The sequence below is a fragment of the Pseudorasbora parva genome, chromosome 17, assembly GCF_024679245.1.
Source record: "Pseudorasbora parva isolate DD20220531a chromosome 17, ASM2467924v1, whole genome shotgun sequence".
Classification (NCBI taxonomy): domain Eukaryota; kingdom Metazoa; phylum Chordata; class Actinopteri; order Cypriniformes; family Gobionidae; genus Pseudorasbora; species Pseudorasbora parva.
In genome coordinates, this window is record NC_090188.1 from 29,367,879 (window position 1) to 29,395,436 (window position 27,558).

The following is a 27,558-nucleotide window of genomic DNA, read 5'->3' on the forward strand; positions in this document are numbered from 1 at the left end:
ATTAGCCTACAGTGTTTTTTCCCCCCTGTCGCTTCCAAAAATAGAATTCTTTATGATGACGCGATAAGGAAAAGATGAAGCAACTTCACGAGTTCCTGTACACGTCTGTCAAAAGCTCACACAAAAACATAATTCCCACCAATCCGCTTATGAATTATTATTCCATCGGCTCTTGATAAAATAGTCCATGCCGTCGCAGAAAGGACGCCGTGTCGTTAGTTCCAGTCCGAGGGACTTTCCTCTGCCTTGATTTTCATTTAAAAAAGAGTTTCTATGCTATCCAGGGGAAGGGGGGTGAGATGGTGAGAGACGCAGCTCGAGACGTCCATACGTGCCTTATCTTAGTGGCAGTGACGTGATATTGCAGCTCCAGTCCTGAGGCTCGGCGAGAAAGCGCTTTCCATCTCACTCTACAGCGAGTCAGCAGCATCCTCCATCCGTCAGGGATTGCGCTCTACCTGCTACCCGACCTGGGCATCTCTTGAGGGACGGGCAGACAACGACTAATGATCAGTCGAGATTCACAGCATTTTTCGCCCTCGTTCTAGCGTCTGCTCACTTCTGTTGCGCTCTCATCACTTGCGTTGAGGTGGGGAAAAAATAAGGAGCGAGATGATGATCCAGCCTGGAGTCTAATGCATTTTTGCTCATTGACCGTCTTGTTGCTCTAGACTTCATAGGCAATGGGAGATATCGATTCGCAGGGGAGCGACGCGTTTCATTTCTAAAAGGATGTTTCCAAGTATGTGGGAAAAATAGCCATAGCTTTCAGAGTGCAAGGTAAGACCTATTTATTATTAGTAGTATTATACATAAGTAGATGGATATATAGGTGGGTTTCTACGATAACGAGGTGGCCCTCGCCCAAGTTTACCCCTCTTCAATGCATAAACGAGTTGAAGATCCCATAGTTTATTCTGATTAATGCAATACAAACTACGTTAATATTTCAGAGGACTCGAACGTGTATACACCAGGACCAGTGCGAAGTTAAACAATGATCGACGAGTTTCGCAGGGAAATGACATCGAATGGAGTTTGGCGCCGACATAAATCCGTTTTGGTGACCACATTCACGTTTGCATTTCCAAAACAATAAAATAAAACTGACGATTGACAATCACCACACACTTCTTGGGTCTCGTAAGAGAGTATACGAATAGGCTACACGTCGCTGCAGTTTTTATTTATTTTATTTCCTACTGACGCTAGTTTTTTTTCTTTTTCTAATCCGCTCACATTATGATCATGACGCGGCGCGCTCCTGTAATAATCAACGAAAAGTGCAGGCGCGCGACGCGACATCGTAGATGGGCAAGGGAAAGTAGCGCGCTATGTTTGCAATGTGCGCCAAACACTGTCTCGTCCTATATAGTCGTGTATAACCTTTCTGTATATTGCATCGTGCGCGTTTTGCTATGTCGTACAAGTAGTGCCGCATTTAAGGTGATTAAAGAATAAAAAAATAAAGGCTCGGTTAGGGAATGCTGTGACTCTGCACACAGCTGCAATGCCTGCAGGATTCATGCAAACAAGACATCGAATAGCTTTTCTCTCCTGCTGGATCTCCCTTTCTCTCCCTCTCCACCGCCTTTCTTTCATACTTCTAGAATATTTGGGAATTTAACACATCTGCACACATTATATGAAATGCGTATAGCAGATCGTCGCGGAGACAATACGCATCACACAGAAAGCAAAGTTTTTTTTCCTCATGGAAAGCATAGATGACATTCGATGGGGAATTAGAATGTGGAATGTAAGGCTGCTTTAATCCTTGCATAGATCACGACATTCCATTCCATCCAGACAATCGGATGATCTCCTTATATTAGGCAATACATAAAAACGATATTTAGTTATGTATGTGGGGGTATTTAGACCAAGTTAAATAGAAATCTCAACTGTGTCTGAGCAGATATGTAGATGATTATTATGCGGTCATACGTGTAGATCACTGCAGAATTGCGACACGTTCATCTCAACTGAATAAAACACGTTTTATGGTGGAAGAAATGTTTCTGTTTGTTTGTTGGCAACATGTAATCCCAGCCTTTTTTTATCCTTCCAAACGAACGAGTCGCGACTTAATATAACGTCCATAAATATCACGTGACTGTCACTCATTCAAACACGGTAAAGGTCATCCAGTGTGTGTGTAATGATCATATTAAATGATGGTTTCATCTCTAAATATTACGTTGTTTCACCCTGCCACAGCAGATGCCCAAGTTATCACCCCCAATTTATTAAACACCACAAGGTGGCAATGTTTATCCGAAATGTGTTACATTCCCTTCCCATGAAAAGAAGCATTTAAATCGCTATAAATTTGAGATGGTAGTTAATGTTTGAAAAGAGGGGTTTTTAAACGAACAATGTAGGTAAGTGTGTTAAACGCAAGGCTTAATTGGATATTCGGGAGATCTTAGACTGAAACTCACCGACGAAGCGTCACTGCCCACCATACAGGCTGACAATAAAATGCAGTGCATCTCTGTTTCCCTTGCAGGCCAAATGACATAGGATGAAGGCTGTTCGTAATCTGTTGATTTATATATTTTCCACCTATCTCCTGGTTATGTTTGGATATACTGGTGCCCAAGATTTCTGGTGTTCCACGCTGGTGAAAGGAGTTATCTATGGATCTTACTCGATAAATGAAATGTTTCCCAAGAACTTCACAAACTGCACTTGGACGTTGGAGAACCCAGATCCCACCAAATACAGCATCTACCTAAAACTTTACAAGCGAGAAATTAGCTGCTCCGAATTCTCTCTGCTGGCTTACCAGTTCGACCACTTCTCCCACGAGAAGATCAACGAGCTGTTGAGGATCAACGAGTCCATTGTGCACCTGTGTGACGACGCCAAGAATATTTATGTGTTTTTGCATTACGATAAGAATTTCGTGCAGCTCCGGCGAGTGTTTCCCTACGATTACAACGGATTGACGACGAAGAAGACCGAGGAGGAGGAAGGGTCTGTGGTGGAGTTTGTGGTTTTAAACAAGGCGAGCCCGAGTCAGTTTGGATGTCAGGTGTTATGCACGTGGTTGGAAAACTGCTTGAAAGGAGAGAAAGCTGAATCCTGTGGAATAGTCTATGCTAAATGCACCTGCCCGCAACATTTAGGCGATGGGGAATCTGAGAGCGTGCTGATGCTCAGTAACGTGGTGTTGCCTTTAAACCCCCAAACCGAAGGATGCCTGACTCCTCACGTGCGCTCGGCGCAGGTGTGCAATCTGAGCGCGGAGGTGCGGCGACCGTCCAAGGAGGGTGAGTATGAACCAGACAGCTGCAGGCCTTTAATGCTGGAGCTTAATTATACAGTGTCTTTATGATGCCCCCTTGTATTCCTCCACCCTTCCACATAAAAGAACACTAAAACCGCTCACTGTGCTCTGCTACTGATGTCTATGACTTTTTTGTTTAGCTTTACAACAATCTCTGGGTGCACCGAACGGGGATGTGTTTTATTTATTTATTTTTATGTCAGAATTAACCTGGATGGTGATTTGTTAAAGGGGTGGTTCCGTGTTTTTTTTCTAGGCTTGGTTATGTTTATGGGGCGCAGTATAATGTCTTAATACTTTTATTTTTTATAAAGTACTTTTCTTATATTTGACCTTTATTCCACACTGCTGTCTCCACTGTCCTTTGACCAGCTCGTTTGCTTCCTGCTTCTATAAAGCCCATCCCTCCGAAAAACGCAATGGTCTTAGATTGGTTAGATGGCCAAATGGAGTTTGATGTATTTTTATTGGCTGAAGTGCCAAGCACAGGTTGTTTGGAAACGCCACGCCCCCCATTACAGCCAGAAGTCACATCTGCGGTGACTAGCAAGGGTTTATGATGTCACCAACCCGGGAAGAAGCTCGTTGTAGTCCAAACCGACCGTTTTTTGTAGGCAATAAACTGCCATAGCTTTAAGGCCATGTCCACACTAATACGTTTTCAATTGCAAACGTGTATTTTTCTCTCCGTTTTGGCCTTCCATCCACACTGAGACAGCGTTTTAAGTCACTGAAAATGTATCGTTTTGAAAATGCTCTCCAAAGCGGATACATTTGAAAACGTCGTAGTGTGGACTGTGAAAACGGAGGCTTTTTAATACGATGACGCATTTAGCAGTCATATGACCAATTCAGCCAAAATAGTAAATTACATTGTACAGCAGTTGTTTTGTATGCTTTCTGTTTTGACAGCCTTGTTAAATATTAATGCCAGTTTGTACATACTGTTAAAAGCCTTTTCTCGACATTGCCGCAAAATTTCAAAGAGTAAATAAACGAGTAGCGGAAATGACACCAGTTGAAGCGTCTTGGATTTGCTCATGAGCAATACGGGGATGTAAGCGTTTTCAGACGTTTTAGTGTAGATGAACATTTTTTGTAAAACGATTAAAAAAGAGTGTGGACGCGGAGCGTTTTTAGACGAAAACTCAGTTTTTAAATTTAGCCGGATTAGTGTAGACGTAGCCTAAAAGACAATATCTCCGTTTGCATTGAACTTTCAGCGCTGTAACTTTGCAGATACTGTTTATGCTCAAGCAGCAACATTACACACTAACTAAAGTTAAAAAAGTGATATCGCATGCAACCACCCCTTTAATGAATTAATTAAATTATTATTATTATTTATTAAAAAAAAATTGGGAGCAGGGGTACTAAGTCTAATGTATGTTTAATCTCCTTTATCTTTTAATACAGTAAACGTGGTTTTCAGTCTTTTGGAATTCAAACGGCGACTAAAAAGAATTCCCAAATACTGTCTTTGGGAAAGCTTTGGCATTGAAGAGGGCCAATTGAACTTACTTAAAGCACCTGACACCATGCTTAGCCTTTTGGCCTAAATGTAATTGTTATGCTGCTGTCAGCCTCCATCAGCGACAAGCGTCTTCTTTTCTTGTCAGTCGTCCCTCTGCTGCCATGGACGCTGGCAGCAACAGATTGCCACGAATGCCTTTGAAGGAATTTGCTAGCATTGAACATTTCTGATGGGGAGGGGGGGATGATGCATAATGGACTTGCATCGGGGTCACAGATATTACAGCTAATTAGCATCTGTAACATTTCACAACTGGCACAAGATAGAGATCAACTGTAGGCAGGAATGACCCAGCATACTGTGAAAGGACAACAGCTCACAGAGATTGTTGGCTGAGAATGGATGCTGACAGTCTCACTTCAATTCCAGCACAGGGATTCAAAAATAATGAATAATGAGGTTGCGAAAGAGAGAAAGAAAGGGAGGGAGTAACCGTCCTATGGCATTCCGGTTTCACTTGCTGAATATAATAACCCCATAGGGAGAAGGTGGCAGCTTTCCCGATCAAGCGGAACACAGTGCTTTGGAATTATCAAGGTTCAGTAGAGTTAAATAGGCCCCCAATTTGGTTTTTATCCCCCTTTTTAAATTAGCTTTATATTCCATTCCAAACTGTGTCATATTCCATTTATGATCTTGTAGCCGAGAGTGATTTTCATTTTATAATGTTTTAAATATGAATCAAGCTTGAAATGAAGATTAAGCCATTGATTATTTTGTTCCCCAGTTATTGTGCGCGCGTTTTATTACGGCACAGACTCTATAATTAATATCACTCCTTCTGCGTCTATGAATTCTTAAACAGAACTCCCATCTCAAAGCATTTCTGTATCAAGTTGTCATCATAGACACTGGAAATATAGCTTTACTATTAAAAAGTGATGTTTCACTAACTTTAAACTATCTGCATGTTTAGAGAAGCTTATATGCACTGGGTTTTTTCTCTTTTTTCTTTTTAAAGATTACACTGAAAGCTTCTATTTATAGAGCGGAGGCTTTAGTGGATTGCTATCACAGGTTTAAAAGAGCACACAAGCCCCGCTGTAGTGTCAGAATGAAGCTCCTGCCCTTCCGGATGAGCGTTCAACGGCGTACGCCTTCAAACAGCCACGAAAAAAAAAAGGATCTGTACAGAGTGGGTCCAAAATAAATGGTTGTCTTTGATATCCCTCACGCCTGGTTGTGTGCATGGTAACAAAGTGTGGCCTTTGAATGGGGCAATGAGAGGATCACTAAAACTGGTTTTCTGGTTCATTGCACTCTGCAGGATGATATCCAGCAGGCCAGCAAAAACATGAGCTTGATTATACTTTATGATAACATCGGTGTTTGAAATGCTGCCTTGCTGAGGATGAAAGTAAAGTGTTTTGAAATGTAAAAACATATTAGTCTTGCATAATGGATAATTATGATGCTGGTGCACATTAAATGCACTTGAGCAGGCATTAGCTGATTGCGGTAATATTGCAGTAACAGATTTATGGTGGTGTTGCTGTATTAACACGTTAGGTTTGTTAAACACGGCACCAAAAAGGTTGATATATTTGACTATAACTAACTATGATTTCAATACACAGATCTGAATTAAAATGGCCCAATAGTAATTTGTTTGAGGACACATCTTTGATCACTGCTAATGTAACCAGGAAAGCCTTTTATACTCTTTTTGGAATGTTTGAAATTTTTACATTTGGAGTTGGAACCCATTTTCAAAATGTGGCACTTTTTGACAAAAGTTTGACATGAGCGTCACCGACATATAAACAGCAGTGAAATCCATCTCATCAGCCTTCATACATTCTAACTAGTGATTTCTGTAGAAATGTCAACCCTTGGCCGTGAAGCCGCAGCTAGGAAAATGGGATGCCAAGGCTAGTTTTCCACCGCAAGGTAGTATATAAAATCGGCTGCCACAATTTATTCACAGCTTCAGCATTCAACTCGATATGACATGGTTGTCTGATATGACATAAAGGACTTGGGAGTGAAAAATACCATTAAATGGCTTTGGACGGAGTGGTGCTGAAATGTTGACCATTCGGGCTGAAAATTAAGGCATTTAAAGAGGTCATGACATTAACTTTTTTATTATTTGAATGTTTTTTTGAGGTTAATACAGTTTTTGTTGCACAAAAAAAGCAGCAAATATTATAAGCAGATGTTTTTATTTTGTTTTCAACCCTCATGCTGACCCTCTTTCTGAAATGATCTTTTTTTAAGGGCTCCTTGTCAGTAAACAGCCACTGTTATGATCAACTACCGTCATTGCATAAGAATCCTTATCAACGCCCACTCGCCATTGCACAGGTTTTGAAAACATTGTCCATATAAAACCATAATTTACAGACAAAACATTATGAAATAATTTACTTATGGTTTGTGATGCAGCTGCTGTCAGATTCAATACAGTTGGCTACTTTATCTCTCAACAAAAGTTTCTTTGCGAACTCTCCATTGTAACTGTGCATTGTTAAAAAAACACATATGCTCTGAACAAACATATAATCATCCAAAGTGATCCGGGATGTCATTAAAATTAACCATCCAATTGTTTCTGACCCTGTGATCCTTATGAAGTCTGTACAGAGAAACAAACGGGCTGTTTATACTGGACGTCAAAGCGAACGTTGTTTTACTCTTCCGTTTGCTCTGTTGTCGACAGACTCAAGCACATGAAGTACATCAGAGAGTGAATGGGCATTTGTATGCTGTATCCAGTGTAGACTGTGTCAGTGATTTATAATGGGTTCTATTTGCTTTTGACTCAACATGATGCTCAGGTTCAGGAAAAGTCAACCGTTAAGTGACTGAAGGCCAGTGGGCGGGGCCTATGGTCTGATGTATAACTATTTGTCAATGTCTTTCTGCAGAGGCAGTTATATGGAAATGTATTTGCCCCCCATGGGAGCTTTAAACTATGAAGCTTTAAACCCTTAAAGGTGCCCTAGAATGATTTGAAACAGTTACATTTTTTCTGATATCTACATAGAGGGTATGTGGCTTTAAAAATTGTCCAGTTACAGTTTTACAGGTCCATTTACAACCCTAGAAATTGTCCCTAGGATATAATGCTCTGTTTTTGCCTTATTTGGAAGGGTCATGAATATTAATGTTGAGCTCTGCTCTGATTGGCTTATTTCAATAGCACACAGCTCAAAGCAGTTCAGTGAAGCGGCTGGTGAGTCCTGACCATCCTGACACAACACAGACCGACTAAATTAAACTTTAAGCAAAACATCTCAAATGGAGATTGATAAAATGCAGCTTACCTGTTTATTTGGTGTTTTCAAATCATCCGCACGTGAGAGAGCAGATTTCAGTAATTGAATCCCCCAAACAGAGTTTTTCTGTGAAAAGAAACCCGCATACTCTCCGGTTTTTACCTAAACATGTCCAATCTGGCAACCATTTGCACGCAAACTCTCTCTCGCGCATGGACGATCTGAAAACACCAATAAACAAGTAAGCTGCATTTTATCAATCTCCATTTGAGATGTTCTGCTTAAAGTGTATCATTCAGCCTACATTTTAGACTTGTCTTTTTTCGTCAAAGATATTGCATATTTATAACGTTAGTCACAATGTAGGCTAAGGTTACGCAGTGACTGTAATGTAGCCTAATCTGAAATAAAAGTAGGCAAAAACATCATAGGAAACACCATAATTCAGTTCTCAAAAATATAAATCTATAACTTATATTTTTATTAGGGCTGCACGTTTTCAAGTTTTTCATTAACCGTTAACCGAGGCCCTTAGCGGTTAATACTCGGTTAACCATAGTGTGCGTCAGGGTTATTTTTAGTTTATTAATTTGACGACCACCATCTCCGTAGTGAACGCGCCTATAGAGAGAAATGCACATCATGGATTACATAATCAGAGAGTAGCCCATTTCTTTTCGTTTTAAATTGTTAAAAGACATTTCAAGCTTTCTTAAGATATATTTCATGTCTGTGAGGCGTACGCTGAGTTTCGTTAAATTAGGATGAGATAAGCTCCAGTTCACGAGCAATGCTAGTGGCCGCGAGGGCGCCTGCATGATTAGGGCATGTAGTAAAATATGCAGCCGAGAATGATTCAGACAGCGTTTGACTCGCGCGGCTTAGCCTCTCCCGGCAGAGTTCAAGCATCTGTGGACTCGTTCCTTCAGCTCTGGCCATCGTGCTTTCAGTCCGCGATTAGCTTTTTTGTTTTCTTCATTACAGTTAAAGTAACCTCTGCTTTTCTCTAGTCATTCACAAGTTTCTCACTTCAAACTTTCTTTCTTCTGCTCCGTTATGCACAGTGCGTGCGGCTTCCGCTCTGCTTCTGCCCTAATGCGACTTTTAGTCCAGTGCGACTTGTTATTTTTCTCTTCATGACGCATTTTTTGACTGATGCGACTTATACTCCGGAGCGACTTAAAAACGCGGTAAGCACTGCATTGCAATACTTGCATTTTGCCCCGTCACTCTCAATTTTAAAGTGCTAGCACGCTTTCTTTGCCCGCTTCATTGCCCGCTTAGAAAGCTCAAAGCTGGTCATGACTTCTTCTTGTGGATATTACAAATGTCTGTGAGCGCTCTGGCGGTCTCTAGAGGTGCAAAAATATATTACAACTAAATTCAAAGCACGTCATTGACGCCACTTAACCGAGCAAAATGTTTCACTCGGTTATGCAATTTTTAACGGTTAATCGGTTAACCATGGACACCCCTAATTTTTACCAAATGAATAGCCTTGTCAAAAGATTATCGTTTTAACTTATATGGTGGAAAAGGTAGAAGGATCGAGTGAACGATCTAAGCAAAGTATCTACGGTTGTATTTTGTAATACAAAATAATATTACCCTTTGTCATTAGACACACTATTTAGTTTGGTATGGTACTTGGTGTTTCCTATTGTTACTGTAGGAGCATCTTGCGTTATCTAGACAATGCTGTCTCTCTAAGAAATGTTCAATTTAATCAGATATTTTTTAAACAGTCAATAAGTGGATAAATCGCTACTTACTGCTTGCGGGAATATAGTTGCCACTTTATTCAGTTTAAGACACTGAGCGAAGCTTGCTTGAAATGAGCTGAACAAACCAACGATCTTGAATTAAATTGTTGTGGTATCAGATTATAAACATCAACCATAACTGTTGACATTTTTTATCTGTGGGAAGGGTAGACAAGTCTCCTGAACAGCCTGGAACTTGTGTCCATGCGAGCAGCTTGTTTTGATGATTCGCTCCATTTCTTCCTGACAATGCACATGTTTTGGACAGATGCAAATGTTGGGGGCGTGCATATAAATGATCCCCAACGCTTGCGTCATGGTTGGTGTTATGTTGAGAAGCACTTTTTTTTCCCGTGGAGTTTTGTATTCACTTGATTTACATAAGAAGTAGGAGGCAATGGTGTTTGAGACTCACAGTATGTGATGTCCACGTACTGAACTCTTATTATTTCACCATGGCAAGGTAAATTAAATTTTTCATTCTAGGGCACCTTTAAACGCAGGACTGTTTCGCCAAACATTCTTACATATTTGGGTCGTTAGTGACCCGAATCTATATTTAACATGGACAGATCTCTACCTGTCACAATAATATATAAAACTCCCAATGTTAGAGTAACAATTACAGAAGACTAAAATAAAACATATTTCGTTACCTTTTGGACCTTGGAAGGGTTTGAGCAGATGTTTTATACCATCATCACTGTCCTTGTCAGAGCTTGTTTATCGGTACATTCAGCATCTGGCTCATATTCGCAATCTCACACATATTCTCCAAACTCATTTTCAACATCTTCAAAATATATTTTGATCAGTGACAGCTTCTTGAGCACATCCATCATCAAGTGACATTGACACTAATATTTGACTGTGTTTAGTACTTGCTCTCTGCAGTAAATCACTAAGCCATTTCAAGATTTTTCTGGTTATATATATTATTATTGTTTATCATTAATTATTGTTTCATTTTCTGTTTGAGATAACTATGAGCGAAACATCACTTCATCGTTGCATAGCAGACATTGCCACCATGTGGAATATAGGTGAATTGCAACAATTTTGTCATTATAGATTAATTTATCATTGTGCACAAAAAAAAAAAAAAAACACACCTCGGGTTGTTAGCATCCCAATACAATTTTGACAAAAACCTAGTGGAAAAACAGGCATTCAATTATAATTCTATAATTCTTTTCTTATAGTGTTTCAAATGGATTGATTAAGAAGTTTGATGTCTAACTTTAAAAAATAAATGAGGAGGAGGGTAGTGATTGAGGTCTCGGGCCGCTAACCCGAGGTATGCATTTAAGGGTTAAACGTTTTAAACTATGAAACTTGCAGGATGTTTTAATGGTACAAAGATCAAGGCCATTCTTTTCTATTTTGTTTTCCCGCTCCCAAGTCTTTTATATTGTTGATGGGCCTATCTAACTCATATTTTACGTGGCGTGGGGTTATTTTTGTACCACAGTCTTGTTATGGATGATCTTTTTAGTGATGGTCCCCATAGGGCTCCTTGCTTTTGTGTGGTGGCCATATATGGGACATGTGGGCTATCCCTCATTCTTATTATCAGCAAGTGGTGTTTCATCTCTTTATCTCTGCATCATTTCTTCTCCAGGCACAGTGACACTTGATGTGGTAGCTCAAAGTCAGAGGCTCCGAATTGTGTCGCCTAAATTAGTCACAAATGAAGCCCTGCTGAAGAAGATGAGCAACATCTCGAGGCTGTTTCTCATTACTCTCTGTCTTCTCTCTCTCTCCACCGCTGGTCTGCCCTCAGACAGCAGTGGCCGTTTGCTCTTTTGCCTGACCATTTCTGGTGAAGAAACTTGCCTGACTGCACTGCAGGGTCCGGGCCCCTTGCACTCCGATCTGTGGGGGAACTGAACTGTCACTTTGTGCAAACGACCCTTGTCAGGCTCAGGGCTCCAGAGCGTGTTGCGGAGCAGGAAAGGGAATTCGACTGATGCTAATGAAGTGCACGTCCACAGTGTGTCAGTTTGTGCTGAGTCATGCACAAGTGATAATATACACCCACTGGAATTTAAAATGTCAGATTTCAGAGAAACGTGAACGGTTACAAATGAGAATGAAGCGCGAGATGATTTATTTAGGATTCTCTGACCTCAGAGTGTTGGGTGGATTGCATCATTGTGCAGATGAATTATTTGTAGACTTTCTTATTCTAGATTTGCAGAAAGAAATAGTCCTAACCTCTGTTTTTTGTTTTGTTTTTTGTTACAATCAAATGAATAATTGCGATATTGAAGACAGCACTGCTTGCTAGAAGAGCAAGGCCCCTTTTATTGATGCCAGGGGCCATGAGAAGGCTCTGCATCTCCACTGCATAGTGCAGCCTTTTATTCACTTTGGATCAGTAGTCACAGCGCATCGTGTTCTTCACCATTGTTCCCTCAACTTGGGGGCCATCTTGAATTCTAGTCATTTTATGAGGGGAGAATGCATTCATCCATCTTTGTTCTACTTTGTTCATTTATTTTTATTTTTGAAATGTCAGTGTTATGGTTGTGCTTGAGGTGGCGTTTTGCTTTATGAAAAAAGCCAGTGTAAAACTCAATTCACAACTGAATTAAACAGGCTACTGTAATATTGTTTCGGTGTTCATCTTCTTGCTAGGTGTGTAGTTTGGTACATTGTGATGATTTTTTTTTTTAAAGTGTAAACTATTGTAAATATAACATAACAAATGTAAAAAAGAATGCAAGTTGTACATAATTTAACAATATTTTACTGTGAAAGTATTTGGATTGCTTTGTAAACTCTACATTTTAAGAACATTTACAGGCACGTTTACACAACAACAATGTATTAAATACGGAAAATCTGCGAAAAGTTATGGATGGATGGAAAACAAGTAATAAGGATAGTGATATCAGCTCAAAAGAAATGTTGTTTCAGAGGCAGAGTAAGTTATAGTATTTTGATACAAGATTATGAAGGCACCAGGAATGTGCATTTAAATAGTAAACAGAAGCCATTTGATTTATTTACTGACTTCAAGATTAAGACTCTGGTATAGGTAGGAGGGAGTGTTTAGCATACATACATGAAAATTGCATTTACCAATAGCATTCAAACCCTCCGTGGTGCAGGGATTATATGTGAAGCTCAAATCAATCAAGTTCATATAAGTAAAAATACTTCTTAAGCCGTTTATAATGATGCCCGTGTTAGATTTTGCAAAGCCAGCAAGAAGAAAAAAGGTAATAGGAACTGCTAACTCTCCAGTGTGTTCAACCTTTAAATGTGATGAATTTGTTCAATTTCTGGATATCACAGTTATGCGACATCAGACAATGGTAAGAACACAAACAAATTAAACTGCTTTATTCATAGATGGATTTGCACTTTCGTGCTTGGGAGGAAGTGGGGGGACATAATGTACTATATAAAAAATGCAGCATGAATGTATTTTCATAGGAATCACTAAATCTAATCTCATCGGTATTTGTAGGTATTAATATATACAGTTCATCCGGAAAGGTTTTCCACTTTTTGTTATGTTACAGTCTTATTCCAAAATTGATTAAATCCTTTATTTTCCTAAATTCCAAAAAGTAAACAATTCACCATACTGAAAACGTGAAAGAAGTTTGTTTGACATTTTTTTTATCTGTGGGAAGGGTGGACAAGTCCATGCGAATCTTTGCAAATTTATATAAATATAAAAAACAAATTACGTGTACATAAGTATTCACAGCCTTTGTTCAATTGTTCAATTTCTTCTTGCTGGCTTTGTTCAGCCTTTATTCAATACTTTGTTGAAGCACCTTTGGCAAAAATTACAGCATCAAGTCTTTTTGAATATGAACAACCTTCATCAGGTTGGATGGGGAGTGTCAGTGCACGGCCATTTTCAGATCTCTCCAGAGATGTTCAATCGGGTTCAAGTCTGGGCTCTGGCTGGGCCACTCAAGGACATTTATAGAGTTGTCCTGTAGCCATTTCTTTGTAATCTTTGTTTCATCAGACCAGATAATTTTGTTTCTCATGGTCTGAGAGTCCTTCAGGTGCCTTTTGGGAAACTACAGGTGGGCTGTCATGTGCCGTCTGGCCACTATCATACAGACCTGATTGGTGGAGTTCTGCAGACATGGTTGCTCTTCTGGAAGGTTCTCCTCTTTCCACAGAGAAATGCTGGAACTTGACCATTGGGTTCTTGGTCATCTCCCCGACTAAAGTTTGTTCAAACTACTCGATTGCTCTGTTTAGCTGCACGGCCAGCTCTAGAAAGAGTACTGGTGGTTCCAAACCTCTTCCATTTCCAGATGATGGAAGCCAATTGCTTCAATGCTGCGGACATGTTTCTGTACCCTTCCCTAGACCTCTGCCTCAATACAATCATGTCTTAAAGGTCTAAAAACAATTCCTTGGACTTCATGGCTTGGTTTGTGCACTGACATGCACTGTTAACTTTTGGACCTTATTTAGAGTAATTTAAATACATTTAGAGTATTTATATTTGTTGAGTTTTTTTTATTTTTGTATACTTTACATTGTTTATTAAAGATGTATTTGAGGGACAGTTTACACAACAATTTTGAATTAAAAATTGAATTTTTTTAATGTCCATTTACATGGCAATGATGTTTTGGAATAAGAACTTTTGAAAACTGACTTCAAAGTGCAAGTTTTTGAAAATTATAGCATTACTGCCTCAGTGTAAACAAAAACAAAAAAAATGCAAATTGGTGACATCAAGCAAACGTGTATTTCATGTTCAGTCCATTACATACGTGGTGTTTCTTTACAATGTGGCATCCCCAACTACTGGCCTGCCATGATTCACAGATCTGTTAGCCTGGATGCCAGCCGAACTTAGCCTCACCCACAACATTTGGGGGAATGTGAGGCAATATGTAAAGCACTTTGGTGGCTATGGGTCTGTTGAAAACACTATAAGAATGCAGTCCACTTACCATTTATGCTCAAACCATAGCTGTTCGTACCAATCAAGTTGTCAGGGCCGGTGTTATACGATGATGGACAGATGATCAACAGTAACATAATCATCCATGTCACCAAAGAGTGCTTTGGTTGAATTTGTTATAATCCTAAACGGAGAACTTGTTCGTATATATATATATATATATATATATATATATATATATATATATATATATTAACCTTTAGTATTTTTCTTTAAAATGATGATTGTTTAAGTACGTGTATCCATTATTTGTACAACACCAGCATAGATCGTTTACACTCATCTTCTTCTTCTACTTCTTCCAGCGTGCGTGCAGTTGAGTTCTGTTGACTCCGTTGCTCTGATTGGCTGTAGGTCTGTCCAGTTGAGTGCAGAGGCATTTTCTTTCCTGCTTTGGTTGAATCCCAGCCCAATGGAGCAGTATCAGACTCACATTCTGAGTAGAATCTGAGTATGACCACGACGTCAGGCTACAGATCTGTGTGAAGGGGGATCGTTTTAACCATGTTTTGTCCTCTGTAAGTGAAAAATGCGGTAACGGTTTTTCTGTTTTTAGTCCATCGGTGACAAATTTGAAACATTATGTTGTATATTTTTCCCTCCCGCCAACCAGCGCTAGACGGCCAAAACCATCAGGCTGAATGCCACAAGAAATGCACAGACTGAAAGCCTGTAATAAACACTGAAATTTGGAAATGAATGATGTATTACAGTGAATCGACAGGATTTTACCCTCTCTGTTTAATGTGTTTTTAATCACTCACTTATAAGCACTCTCAAGTGCCATTTCGACTTGTCCCGTTTCAGCTCACCACTCAAAATGCACTATTCCACAATGCATTGCGTACCAGTACAGTACAAAACCGTAATATATAAATACAGAAGATTAGTGCTGAAAATGGGCTGTAAATTAACAACAATTGCTTAGCGTACAACATATTGCCCAGAATGCATTGTTTTTTACAGCACATTACTGTTTTAATGGAAAACAGTATGTTACTGTCAGAATTTGGGCGTTTTTTAACAGCAAGTCACAGTGACAATTTTATTTGCATTATGTTTTATAGATTTTTGTCATTTCATGAATTCAAGGGCCCATAAACATTTGTAAATTTCTTTCTCCGAAGTTATTCATATGTATAGTTCTTACTTTTTAATGTTAGTGTGCCAGAACCAGCTTTGCATATGAATACATATGACGGCTAATAAAAAATCATGATAGATTGTCTCTTTACACACTTTTTTTTTGACAACACACACACACAATGAGTCATCCTTTTCTTAAAAAAAGAAGCAAAAGTTAAGGTAATGGTAAGGCAAATATAATGGACGTTAATGGGTCCATAATCTGTAGGTAAAGTAAAGCAGAAATGTGAATCTTATTATCTTATAAAGCACGTATATTCATTAATTCTTCAGATTTTAGGTTTTATGTTTTATGGCCTTGCTTTGTTTTGGTTGTACGTTGAACTTAAGTAATGTTCAACTGAGCTTTACTCACTTTTAATTCAGAATATTCCTTAAATCGTTTTGTACAATTTAAAAGATCAACTGCACATATAACTATTTCAGAGTAGGGACTTAATTTGACTATATATTTAGAACCCAATGTCCATAAGCGTTTCTAGCTGCAGCTGCCATTTCTCATTCAAACCATAAAACGCTCAATATATTGTAAGATTGTTGGATAGAACTTTTCTGTCGGACAGAACAGCCATAAATGGTGCATATTGAATTCAATTTTAATCTACTGAATTGGGCTTCTCTGTGTCACTTTGGAAAACATGAAGGGAAAGGTAGCCCAGAGCGAAACAAGTTTTATAATGATTGGGGTTGTACATTCCGCTCTGTTTACAGAGTTAAATCAGGTGGATAGCTATAATTGATCACGTGAACAAACAACAAATCCCAGGGCTCCACTTGTGATCTCAAATGTGTATATAAATGAGCACAGAAATTTACATTTGCATATATTTAGAATGCTGGGAGGCCGGTTTGGCCTGTATAACACAGTTCCGATTAATTATGTGATTTGAGAATATTGAAAAATGTTCAGAATAGCTGCAGACAACTCAAATGGATTTCATTCTAACTGCATCTTCTCTTTCATCACCGTTTTTAATTAATATTGATGGGCATGAAGTAATATTTATGCAAATAACCCGATTTGCATTTCCCAAATCATTTCCTTCTCATTTATACACCACCATCTTTGGTAGGCTTGATTCCTTTCTCTGCCAGTCAGTTACTCCCCACAAATGTTTGGCAAGTGCATAGTTGCTTAGATTTCCTGGGAGGTCCCAGACTGCTGAATGACCATATGGTCTTGTTACTAGCATCATCATCAAAATTATGCTCTCATGCTGCGTAGGAAAATTGATGGCTTCTGATTGGAGGATTACACTTTGAAAGGGTCGTTCAATCAGCTTTCGAGTGCAGTGACTGAGGCTTGAAAAATGCTGAGAACTGCAAGTGAGAAGTCATTTGGGCTGTTTATGATCCTTTGTTAGAGTAAGCAAAATGTTCATCATCGTAATGTTCACTGTGTTTACATACGGTGCTATTTTGCCATGCATTCTGGTCTTTCAGGCATGACTTTCCAAGAGCATATGTAATCTTATCATGGCCTTTGAAATATTTAGGCCTTCCTGATTATTCGAAAGTAGTCCAGATCAAACCGATGTCAGTACTGTAGGAAGATTATGCTGGTTGTCAAAACATTGATATAAGATTAATGTTAGGCCGTGATTCTGCAGTGACTTTTATCTCTCAGGATTATTTTACTCTGAATTGACAGTCTAGTAGAGCTGCATAATTCTGGATTCGAAATTCGAACACAGATCACGATTCCCCCATGACTCTCTCACAATTCTCTCACGATTCTCCCACGATTGTGTAATTTACTAAAGGTTCTGACAAAATGTTAATAGCTGCAGTCTATTCAAAATATTTTTTTTCTATTTATGCAATAAAAAAAAAAAAAAAAAGGCTAATTTTCCTAATCCCATAGAGTTAAACAGTTGAGTTTTACTGTTTTGAATCAATTCAGCCGATCTCTGGGTCTGGTGGTAACCCTTTTAGCATAGCTTAGCATAGATCATTGAATCTACTTAGACCGTTAGCATTCCTGCGTAATAATCAAGGAACTTTGCTGCCGTGCCATGGGTGCAGTGGATGCAATGATATTACGCAACGCCTGTAAATAGTCCCTAGTATGCTCTTTGTGCAAGCAGGTTGTCACATTGGTTATATTGTCGGAAGTTTTCAGGCACTGCTTAATATCATTGCGTCTGCTTCACCCATGGTACAGCAGGAAAGTTCCTTAATTATTACCCAGGAATGATAGTATAGTTCCTAGCCATATCAGTCTTGAAAATCGCAACTTTTCTTAGCACACGATATAACTACAGAAGAGTCAAGTTTTAAATAGAAAAATATCAAAACTCTTTAGTCCTTTTTAAAAGAGATGCTAACGGTCTAATTAGATTTATTGAATTATGCTAAGCTAAGTTAAATGCTACCTTCAAACCCGGAGATCGATTAGGCTGAAAACAGTAAAGAAAATGAAAAATTTGCCTATTTTTTAAAATATAAATATGAAGTGTTCCTTTAATTAATTCTAGTATATATATATTTTTTTAAAATAGGTTTGAATCAGACCTTTTGAATGAATCTCTTGACTGAATGATTCAATGACAAATAATTTTTTTTGTAATGTAGTGGGATAACAATGTAATCAACACATCGTTATTTAAAAAAGGTGATTTACTCTATGATCACTACTGTAGACATCAGTGTTTATTTACAAACTATAAACTGTGATAATTGTAATATTTGCAACAGAGAAACAATGATACTGATTGATTGTCCAAAAATCCCTTAATTTGTTGTAATAAGTATATTATAACGATGTAATAACTATGTGACCCGTGCTGGCAAAATGAGTCGCAATGAGCAATTTTTCAAAAATTAGTTCATTTTCACAGTCTCAATTAAAAAAAACCTTCAAAATGATGTATGATTTGTTTTGTTAGACAAAAAATGACTGAGCTTCACCTGTTTGAAGTTGGAGTCTGCAAAGTCAGTTTTGAGGAAAATCGAGTTAATGTTTTCTGACTGTTCCAAAGCGAAATCACATAGCAACCATACCTTAAAATCACTGGTAATAACACCAAATCAGCATGTTAGCGTGAATACTCACCATGACCATTATTTTGAAATACTATAATTCAGTGTATATCTGTTTATCGGAGAGGATACACTTCGGATCTGTCAGTCACCACGAGTAAAATTATTTTCATGACAAAGGAAAGGTATGTGGGAAAACTTAAAAAAAAAAAAACAATGAACTGCTATTTGGAGCAATGGGGTAGCTAGATGAGGGCTTAATGAACTAATTTTTGTGAAAAGCTTTTGCTTTGCTTTTTTTCAAAGTGAAATTATAATATTTAACTTGTTTTGCCTGTAGCTCGAAATTATCCTATGTGCATTTTGAATCCTTTGACTCCTTTTCACGCACGCACGCACGCACACACACACACACACACATGTATGTGTATATTAGGGGTTGCACCGACTAATCGACTAGTCGACCTTAATGCTCTGTCACGACGCTTTAAGCTTGACGTCGATTAGTCGCTGGCCTATAGAGGGCGCAACAGGATAAGCAATTCCTGACACGCAGGCTCTGTTTTGAACAGTTAAAAATGACAAATAAATGCATATTCCGTGAGCTATCCACAAGACATGTTTGATTACCATCTGGATGCTCAAAACTGATCAAGAGAATGCATGTTTATTGTACACGTAAGTTAATCATCGCACTAAACTGCGTGCTGCATATTGCAACACACACACATAGCCGATCGAATATCACGCGAGACTCACACAACCATTCAGTAGCGCAGAAATGTATTGTCAACACTGTTCTGTGATTTATCAAAAAAATAGCTTAGAAACTGAAACGTTCTAGCATATATTTCTTGATAACTAAAACTCACAGCTTCACTATTAGTATAGTAGAGAGACGCTGCCAAGTAGAATTAATTCACACACAATCACTTACTAATGCATTCATATACATGTAATCTTTATTGTGCTACTTTATCTGTATCTTATTCAGAATGAAAAGAAATCTGTGAGAAATATAACGACATAAGACAAAAGAACTGATACAAAAGCTGTAATGTAGAATCAATAACCTTATGTGTGTCATATGCCATATCAGCTGTGCTGTGCACAAGAAGACCCGAGTTCGAGTCTCAGCTCAAGGTTCAGGTTTATTTTATTTTTAATTAATGACGTCATCAGCGAGTAGTCAACGTCGACTCGACTTTCATCACATAAATGTCGACTTTAAAAAAATGAAAGTCGTTCAACCCCTAGTGTATATGTAAATATTTTGTTATACAAAAGCACATGACACTAAAAAATGCTCTCAGACTGTTGAACCACTGTATAGTGAGTGAAATTACTGTATAGTGAGTGAAATTGGCATTTACCTCTAATTTTCACATCAATAGTCAGCCAGAATGGCTCTCTGTGGAGTCTTTGTGTGGAGACTTTCTCCTGTGACACATTAGGCTGAAATGTTTTCAAACACTCATTGATTCATTATGCTTCGGGCTGACCCTCCTCAGTGGTCATGCTTAACTAGCGTTTGTCACTGTCTGATTAGAAGGGAATGCAGATAATGACAAGCACTGAACCTGCAGAAATAAACATTGCACAAATGTGCTTCATTAAAGTATTCCCTGACTAAAACCTGTGTGGTCATATCCTTTGTATCCTGGTGAAATAATTACTACAGCAACACATTTAAAGTTGTGGTCCGCACTACTAAAACTGAATCGCAATTGTTGCTTTTAAAGGACAACTCTGGTGAGAAATATTGGGGTAATTAACAGATGGTTACCGAGTAGATCATTCTCTGGGATTCGTTTTAATAAAATTCGAATGTAAAGAGTTTTATCTCTAAAAACAGATTAGCTTATAACGCTTGTCTATGGGGCACAGTTTAAGTAAAATTAAATCGCTAGTTAATACAACTAACAAGGCTAAAAATAGCCTCACACTAACACGGTAGCATAATGAGGGTCCCTTTGGAGAACTTTGTAAGTGTACAAGCAGTTTAATAAGAAGATACTTTATAAACATACTTTATAAAGCATTCACGGACAGGCGCCATCTTGGAAAACAGTCTCGACATGTCGAGCCACAAAACTCGAGCTATTAAACTGTTTGTACACTTACAAAGTTCTCAATGCTTCGGTTTGCATGTAGGGACCCTCATTATGACATTCTAAGTAAGTTTCTGGTTTGCTTTTAGGCAAAAGGCATCCTCAGCAAAACTCATGATGATACCATACATGATGTTGCAGTTTTTGCAAATGCAGTTTTTTAAGGAACAGAGATATTTTGTGTTGGTGATGTGAAGGCAGGTGTGAAATTACTAATTTGTCACAAACTACTATTTTGCCACAGAAATTATGATGAGGTCCATTAAGCTTTACAAACACAATGGTCAGTGATGTTTCTTGTTTTCCTGTCCTCATAAAAATGATTTGTTGTTTCTGTGTGAAAAACTGCATTGATGGTTATTTTATTGACATCTGATCTGAAAGTGGGTGGAGCAAAATTTCAGACAGTAATTGCCGTGAGTTTTGTGTTATTTAGACTTTTAAGGGATTCTCAGCATGATTCTCAGGCTGATGATAAATCTTCCATTAATATTCACTTACCTATGTTTATCTGAAACAGGAATAATGAGCACGTCCTCCGTTTTCACATTACTGGGGATTTTTGTTCTTTGGCATCTCTTGGGAGGCCGTTCTGAATCTATTTGGCTCAGTTACGGCAAGTCATCCTCGTAGTGAAGCTCAAATTTGTCTTTGTGGCTAACAGTGGCCCGCTCAAGGCACTGACTCTGCTCATGCACTTTTAAACTGTGATACAGTGCAAGGTTATTTAGCTGATCAAAAAATATTTGGTCGCTCGAGCCAGTCCAACATGCATTTGATTCAGATTTTATGTGAATAGCTTACAATAAGTCGTTCCAAGTGTGAAATGAGCTGAACTGATTTGTACGGACAGTGGATGGGTTTGAGCCTTTAGCTGGATAATTCATGGCTGCCTCAGACACTTTGTAATGATAATAGTGACATCCGCCGGGTGCTGATATCATTCTGAGGGAAAGTTTTTGTCATGCACAGAGAAAATAACTCGAACAAGAGGATTTATGGAATGCGGCTATGCTTCCTGTTGAAAATTTAAGACATTTTCTCTGTAGAAATATGATTACTAAACTAGCATTGTTTTTTTCTCTTCAAAGCAAAGATTCACTGTGTGTGCGAGCGTGCGTGTGTTTCTTTGTGGATGTATTTAGTGGGCAATCAGTTTGACTATTGCTATTATATTATATATTTATATTATATTATATTATATTATATTATATTATATTATATTATATTATATTATATTATATTATATTATATTATATTATATTATACTTAGTGCTGTCAAATTTAGTCACATCTAACACAAGTAAAAAATATTATTATAATATTATTAAATATTTATACTTAAATATTATATAAAACAAGCATTTTAAAAATTATTGATTTGTTATTTAGTAAAGCAGCCACTATATTGGCCCTTATATTGTCACTTCTACTTTGACTACTACTTTAGATTAACACACACACACACACACACACACACACACACACACACACACACACACACACACACACACACACACACACACACACACACACACACACACACACACACACATATATATATATATATATATATCCCCTCTTCAAAAATAACCCATAGTTCAATATATAAAAGTAGCAAAATATAACCCTAAATCCAGTCATTCATTTTTTTCTGATTATAACTAGTTAAAGAACAGATCAAAAGAGAAATGTTAAAGGAACACACTATTTATTCTATGTTATTCCCCATATCCCCCAGAGTTTAATAAATCCATGCATGCATACAATTTTAATCTCTGTGAGTGCCATAACTCTGTCTGATGCCCACTGATAGCCTAGCTTAGCACAAAGTCTGGAGGTAAATGGCTCCAGCTAGCCTCCTGCTCAATAAGTGACAAAATATTGTGAACATTTTCCTATTTACATGTTGTGATGTGTATAGTTACATTGTGTACTAAGTTGAAAGTTACAATTTTTTAGACTGATATAGCTAAGAACTATTCTCTCATTGCTGCGTAATAATCCAGGAACATTGCTGCCGTACCATGGGTGCAGCGGTGCAATGATATCACGCAACCCCTGCAAATAGGCTAACTTCCGTCAACATAACTAGTGTGACAACCTGCTTGCACAGAGAGCGTGCTGGGGACAATTTTTAGGTGCTGCATAATATAATTGCGCCTGCTGCAAAATGTTGGTGTTATTTTGTCACTTATGGGGCAGGAGGCTAGCTGGAGCCGTTTACCTCCAGTCTTTGTGCTAAGCTAGGCTAGCGGTGGGTGAGTCAGACAGAGTTATGGCACGCACAGAGATAAAAATTGTAGGTGTGGACTTATCTAACTCTGGGGGACGCGGTGAATAAGCTAAAGTTCCAAAAGGTCGGCGTGTTCCTTTAACATATACAACATGTGCATGTTTAGTTGTTGCATCTGGTTGTATTTGGATGTTGTTGTTTTTTTTCTTCTTCAGGACGAGGTGATGAGGCAAAACACTACATCAAAGCAAGAGCCAAATGTGGCTGTGTTCACCTTGTCCTTTACTTCAAACAACGTGTCACATGTATATGTGCTGCCAGTAATGTGTCTCAGAAGACAGTGGCTTGCTTCATCCTGCATGTAGTGTAACAAATGCAATTCTCGAGCACTTACATTTGCTGCTATTTTAACACCTGTGCCATTTCGGAGAGAAATTAACAAACATACTTGCAGCATTCCATGAAAATCCATGTCTTATGCCTTGCTTAAAACTATTTTATTTAGTTGTTTTCTTCAGTCTCACCCATGTACATTGTCATTCACCCACTTTTCTTTGCAAAACAAGCATATTATACTTTCAGATCACTATCTAGTCTTCCTCTGTCACAATTGCGCATTGTAACATGGCAATTACAGTGAGCAGAAAAGTGGCTTTTCCATTAACATCTAACCTGTATTCAAACCAAATGAGACTGTCAGTCACAAAAGCTGTTGCCCTATCTGTAATATCTCGACAGGGTAGAAGTAAGCAATCCATTCAGTGATCATTTATCAATGGCGAAGTCAGTGTCGGTTAGCAACAGTGGTGGACAAAGTACACAAATCAAGTACTTGAGTAATAGTACAGGGACCCTAATAAAATATTACTCCAGTTAAAAAAGTAAGTCCTCCTTTTCAATTTCGCTTGAATACAAGAATAAAAGTACTTGATTTTTAATGTACTTAACTGTACATAAAATAAACATTCAATATTGAAACAGACATCGCATAGGGCAAAATGTGCTTGCATTTTAGCAAGAATACTATGCAAACATACTAGTTTTATATAATTTGAAATCGCTATGACAGTGGGGAAGATGCATTGGCATTAAAGAGATAGTTCCCCCCCAAATTACAATTACCCCCTTAATTTGTATATGACATTCTAAGGTATATATTAATAAATATCCTGGCTCTTCCAAGCTTTACAATTGTGGTGAATGCGGGTTGAGATTTTGAAGCCCAGAAAAGTGCATCCATGGATCATACAAGTAATGCATACCACTCCAGGGGGTTAATAAAGGTCTTTTGAAGTGAAAAGGTGTGCTTGTATAAGAAAAATATCCATATTTAAAACGTTATAAACTAAAATAACTTCCGACAGAAGGCTATAAGCATTGATTTACTGTGAAAGAGAAAACAAAACAACCGGTCATGAATTAGAAGTCTAAAACGAGAATTTTTAAAGGGATATTTTAAAGGTTTTCAACTTAAGCGAACAGTTTGTTGCCCAGCCAAGTTACTCTTGGCTTGTGTGGACGTCTGTCGGTAGCTAGTTATTTCGGTTAATAAAGTTTTAAATATGGATATTTTTTCTTATTTTTCGCTTTTCTATTAGCTGCCTGAAGTTGTATAGATTACTTTTATGATAGATGGATGCATTTTTTGGACCGCCATTCACTACCAATTATAAAGCTTGGAAGAGCAATGATTTTATATATATATATAACTCTGATTGTGTTCGTCTGAAAGTGTATGTAGTCATATACACCTACACCTAGAATGGGGGGGGGGGGGTAAATCATGGGATAATTTACATTTTTGGGTGAACTATCCCTTTAATTTGCTTTATTTTAACGTTATGTTCAGATTTTACCTGAAATTTACCCCATTCAGATGCAAATACACAAATGTAGTCATGTCCACATTCAAGCATTTCATATTATGGGTTTAACAGCTCACCCTTTTACAGAAGATTTAGTTCAACAATGGTCATTCGTGACCTAAATACGATTTTCACTTACAATGATAAATCCTAAAATTCGGCATTAGTAACTTTTCACTCATGCCCTCAGAGGATCTTTCGTTCTTAGCTCATTTTGTGTCAGACTGGTGAGTTTTGGACTTGTGAAATGTTAACTGGATACTCGCTCTGACTGGATCATTTGAATCAATGAGCACGTTTATGCACATCAGTAAGCAGATAAATCACAAATATCAACTTATTGAAATAACCAGTTTTCCCCGTTGCATGCAAACATGCAAACCAGTGCAAACTGACAACGCAAGTAAACCACATTTACATGACTTTATTAATAAACCGGGTTATTTCCTTGTAGTGATGTCAAAAATAATAATGTCCGTATCTGGATCAGTTTTCCTAATGTTACGTCAGTTGTGGTGTTTAATAAAGCGTGCGCTGTGTCTCAGCGTGTGCATCTCAGAGTGGTTCGCTTTAGTTCAAAATTCACAAGGAACGACATGTTTTTTTATGAAATTTAGTGAAGTTGAAAGTACAATATTGTTCTTTGGAATGCAGTAAAGGTTTCCTTTAAATACAAAGTAAAGATACTTATATACAGATATGTGCATCGTTGTAGACAAACCAGGTTATGTTGTCCAGATGAATAACAGGAAGATTTCATTGCACTATATTTGTATCACCATTCCAGTGCATATGTCTTGTCTTCTAGTGTCTTGTCTTCTGATCTTGTCTTCTAATTGATGAAATGCTAGTGAAGACCACTCAAAAACATTTTAAGGATAATAAAAGACCAAAATGAAATGGGAAAACTTGAAGTGCAGTGATTCAGACACAACAAGGACATGAATAATTAACGTCTGAAATTCCACGGTTTATAACCACACACTGTTAAAAGGACCCCAAATAAACAAGTTAAAAAATATTTCATTAGTCTAATAAAGCATTTGAATGGAAAATAGGCTTATTTTCTCCCTCATTATAATGTAGCAAGCATGCACAAATAAAACTCAGTCACCAAGAGAGAGAACCTTCAGAAATGGGCAATGAGATTAACTGGCCTATTATTAATGTTACAGCCATAAAACAGTGATGTGATAGGACAAACCACAGAGATGAGAGTGCTTCTCAAGGACGAGTCGACGGAGGGCTGGGCGTCCGGGGAGAGCTGACGAACACGCAGACTGACACAACCTTAGTCGAGCAAGGCTGCACTTTAAAGTCACCCTGGGCCGCCTCGCGTAAGACTCCGATTAGTCGACGGGGGTCAAGAAGCATGTTTCAAAAGTGATTATTTTCTTTGCTGGGTTATTTGAGGGCAGGGTTTGTTTAGCAGCTGTGCAATGTAATGAGAGCAGAGATAATGTGCATTTCCTTTGGTTCTACGTTCAATGTCGTACTGAAATTGAAAATGCGATTGTGTTTCACTTGAAAATTGAAATTGAAATCGCTGTTGCATCTGTCATATGCTGATAGTGAAATTGAAAAAGCAATTATAGGTTAGTGACAGTCGCCGCAAGTGTAGTACAACTCTCTGTGCGTTAGAATCAAAGAACTTAGCAATTAAAATGACACTTTTACATGTCACACAAGCTGTTATCAAACCATACATTTTTATAATTGGGTGGTGCATGGTAAGAAACATACTTTTCTTTTATGGAGCTTCGCTTTTTTTTTTTTTTTGTAATTGTGTGTGTTTGTGTTTGTGTGTGTAGTGTGTCCAGGAAAACTCTGTTATTGGGAAAAAATGGAACCCCCACAAAAATTTTTAATATCTAAATTCTTTGACCATGTTGGACTTTTTTGGGTCCCCATGAGAAAAAAACGCTTATAATTCATACAGAATGATGTTTATTGAAAATGTAAAAATGCAGAAAATGTTCTGTGATGGTTGGCTTGGGTTAGGGCAGGGATAGAATATACAGATTTTACAGTATAAAAATCATTCTGTCTATAACATTAATAGAAATCATCCCTACAAAACATGAAAACCCAATGTGTGTGTGTGTAGTCTAGTTGAACCTTACATTATGAGAACAAATTGTCCCCACAAAGATGCCATTATCTAAAATCATTGTGCATGTGGGGCAATTTTTCACCCTTGTGAGGAAAACGGCTTATAAATCATGTTTATTAAAAATTAAAAAATGCAGAAAATGTTCTGTGTCGGGTTAGGGTAGGGATAGAATATACAGATAATACAGTGTAAAAATCCCACTGTCTATGGAATAAAAAGACCTAAGGTTATAAAGCATCCCTATAAAACATGGAAGCCCAATGTGTGTGTGTGTAGGCCTATGTCCAGGTAAACCTTAAGCTATGAGAACAAATTGTCCCCATAAAGATGGCAATATC

At 38.0% G+C, this 27,558-nt stretch overlaps 1 protein-coding gene across 4 annotated transcripts in view; it reads left to right on the forward strand.

Annotated features, from left to right (window-relative positions):
* Positions 1-412: 412 nt before the first annotated feature.
* Positions 413-27,558, forward strand: part of adgrb3 (adhesion G protein-coupled receptor B3) — a 238,882-nt gene continuing 211,736 nt past the window's right edge. For all 4 annotated transcript variants that reach the window (XM_067422099.1, XM_067422100.1, XM_067422102.1 and 1 more), the window contains exons 1-2: positions 413-780; positions 2,513-3,278. In XM_067422099.1, the coding sequence (XP_067278200.1) occupies positions 2,528-3,278 (751 nt within the window). In that variant the 5' untranslated portion in view covers positions 413-780; positions 2,513-2,527. The remainder of the gene's footprint in view (positions 781-2,512; positions 3,279-27,558) is intronic.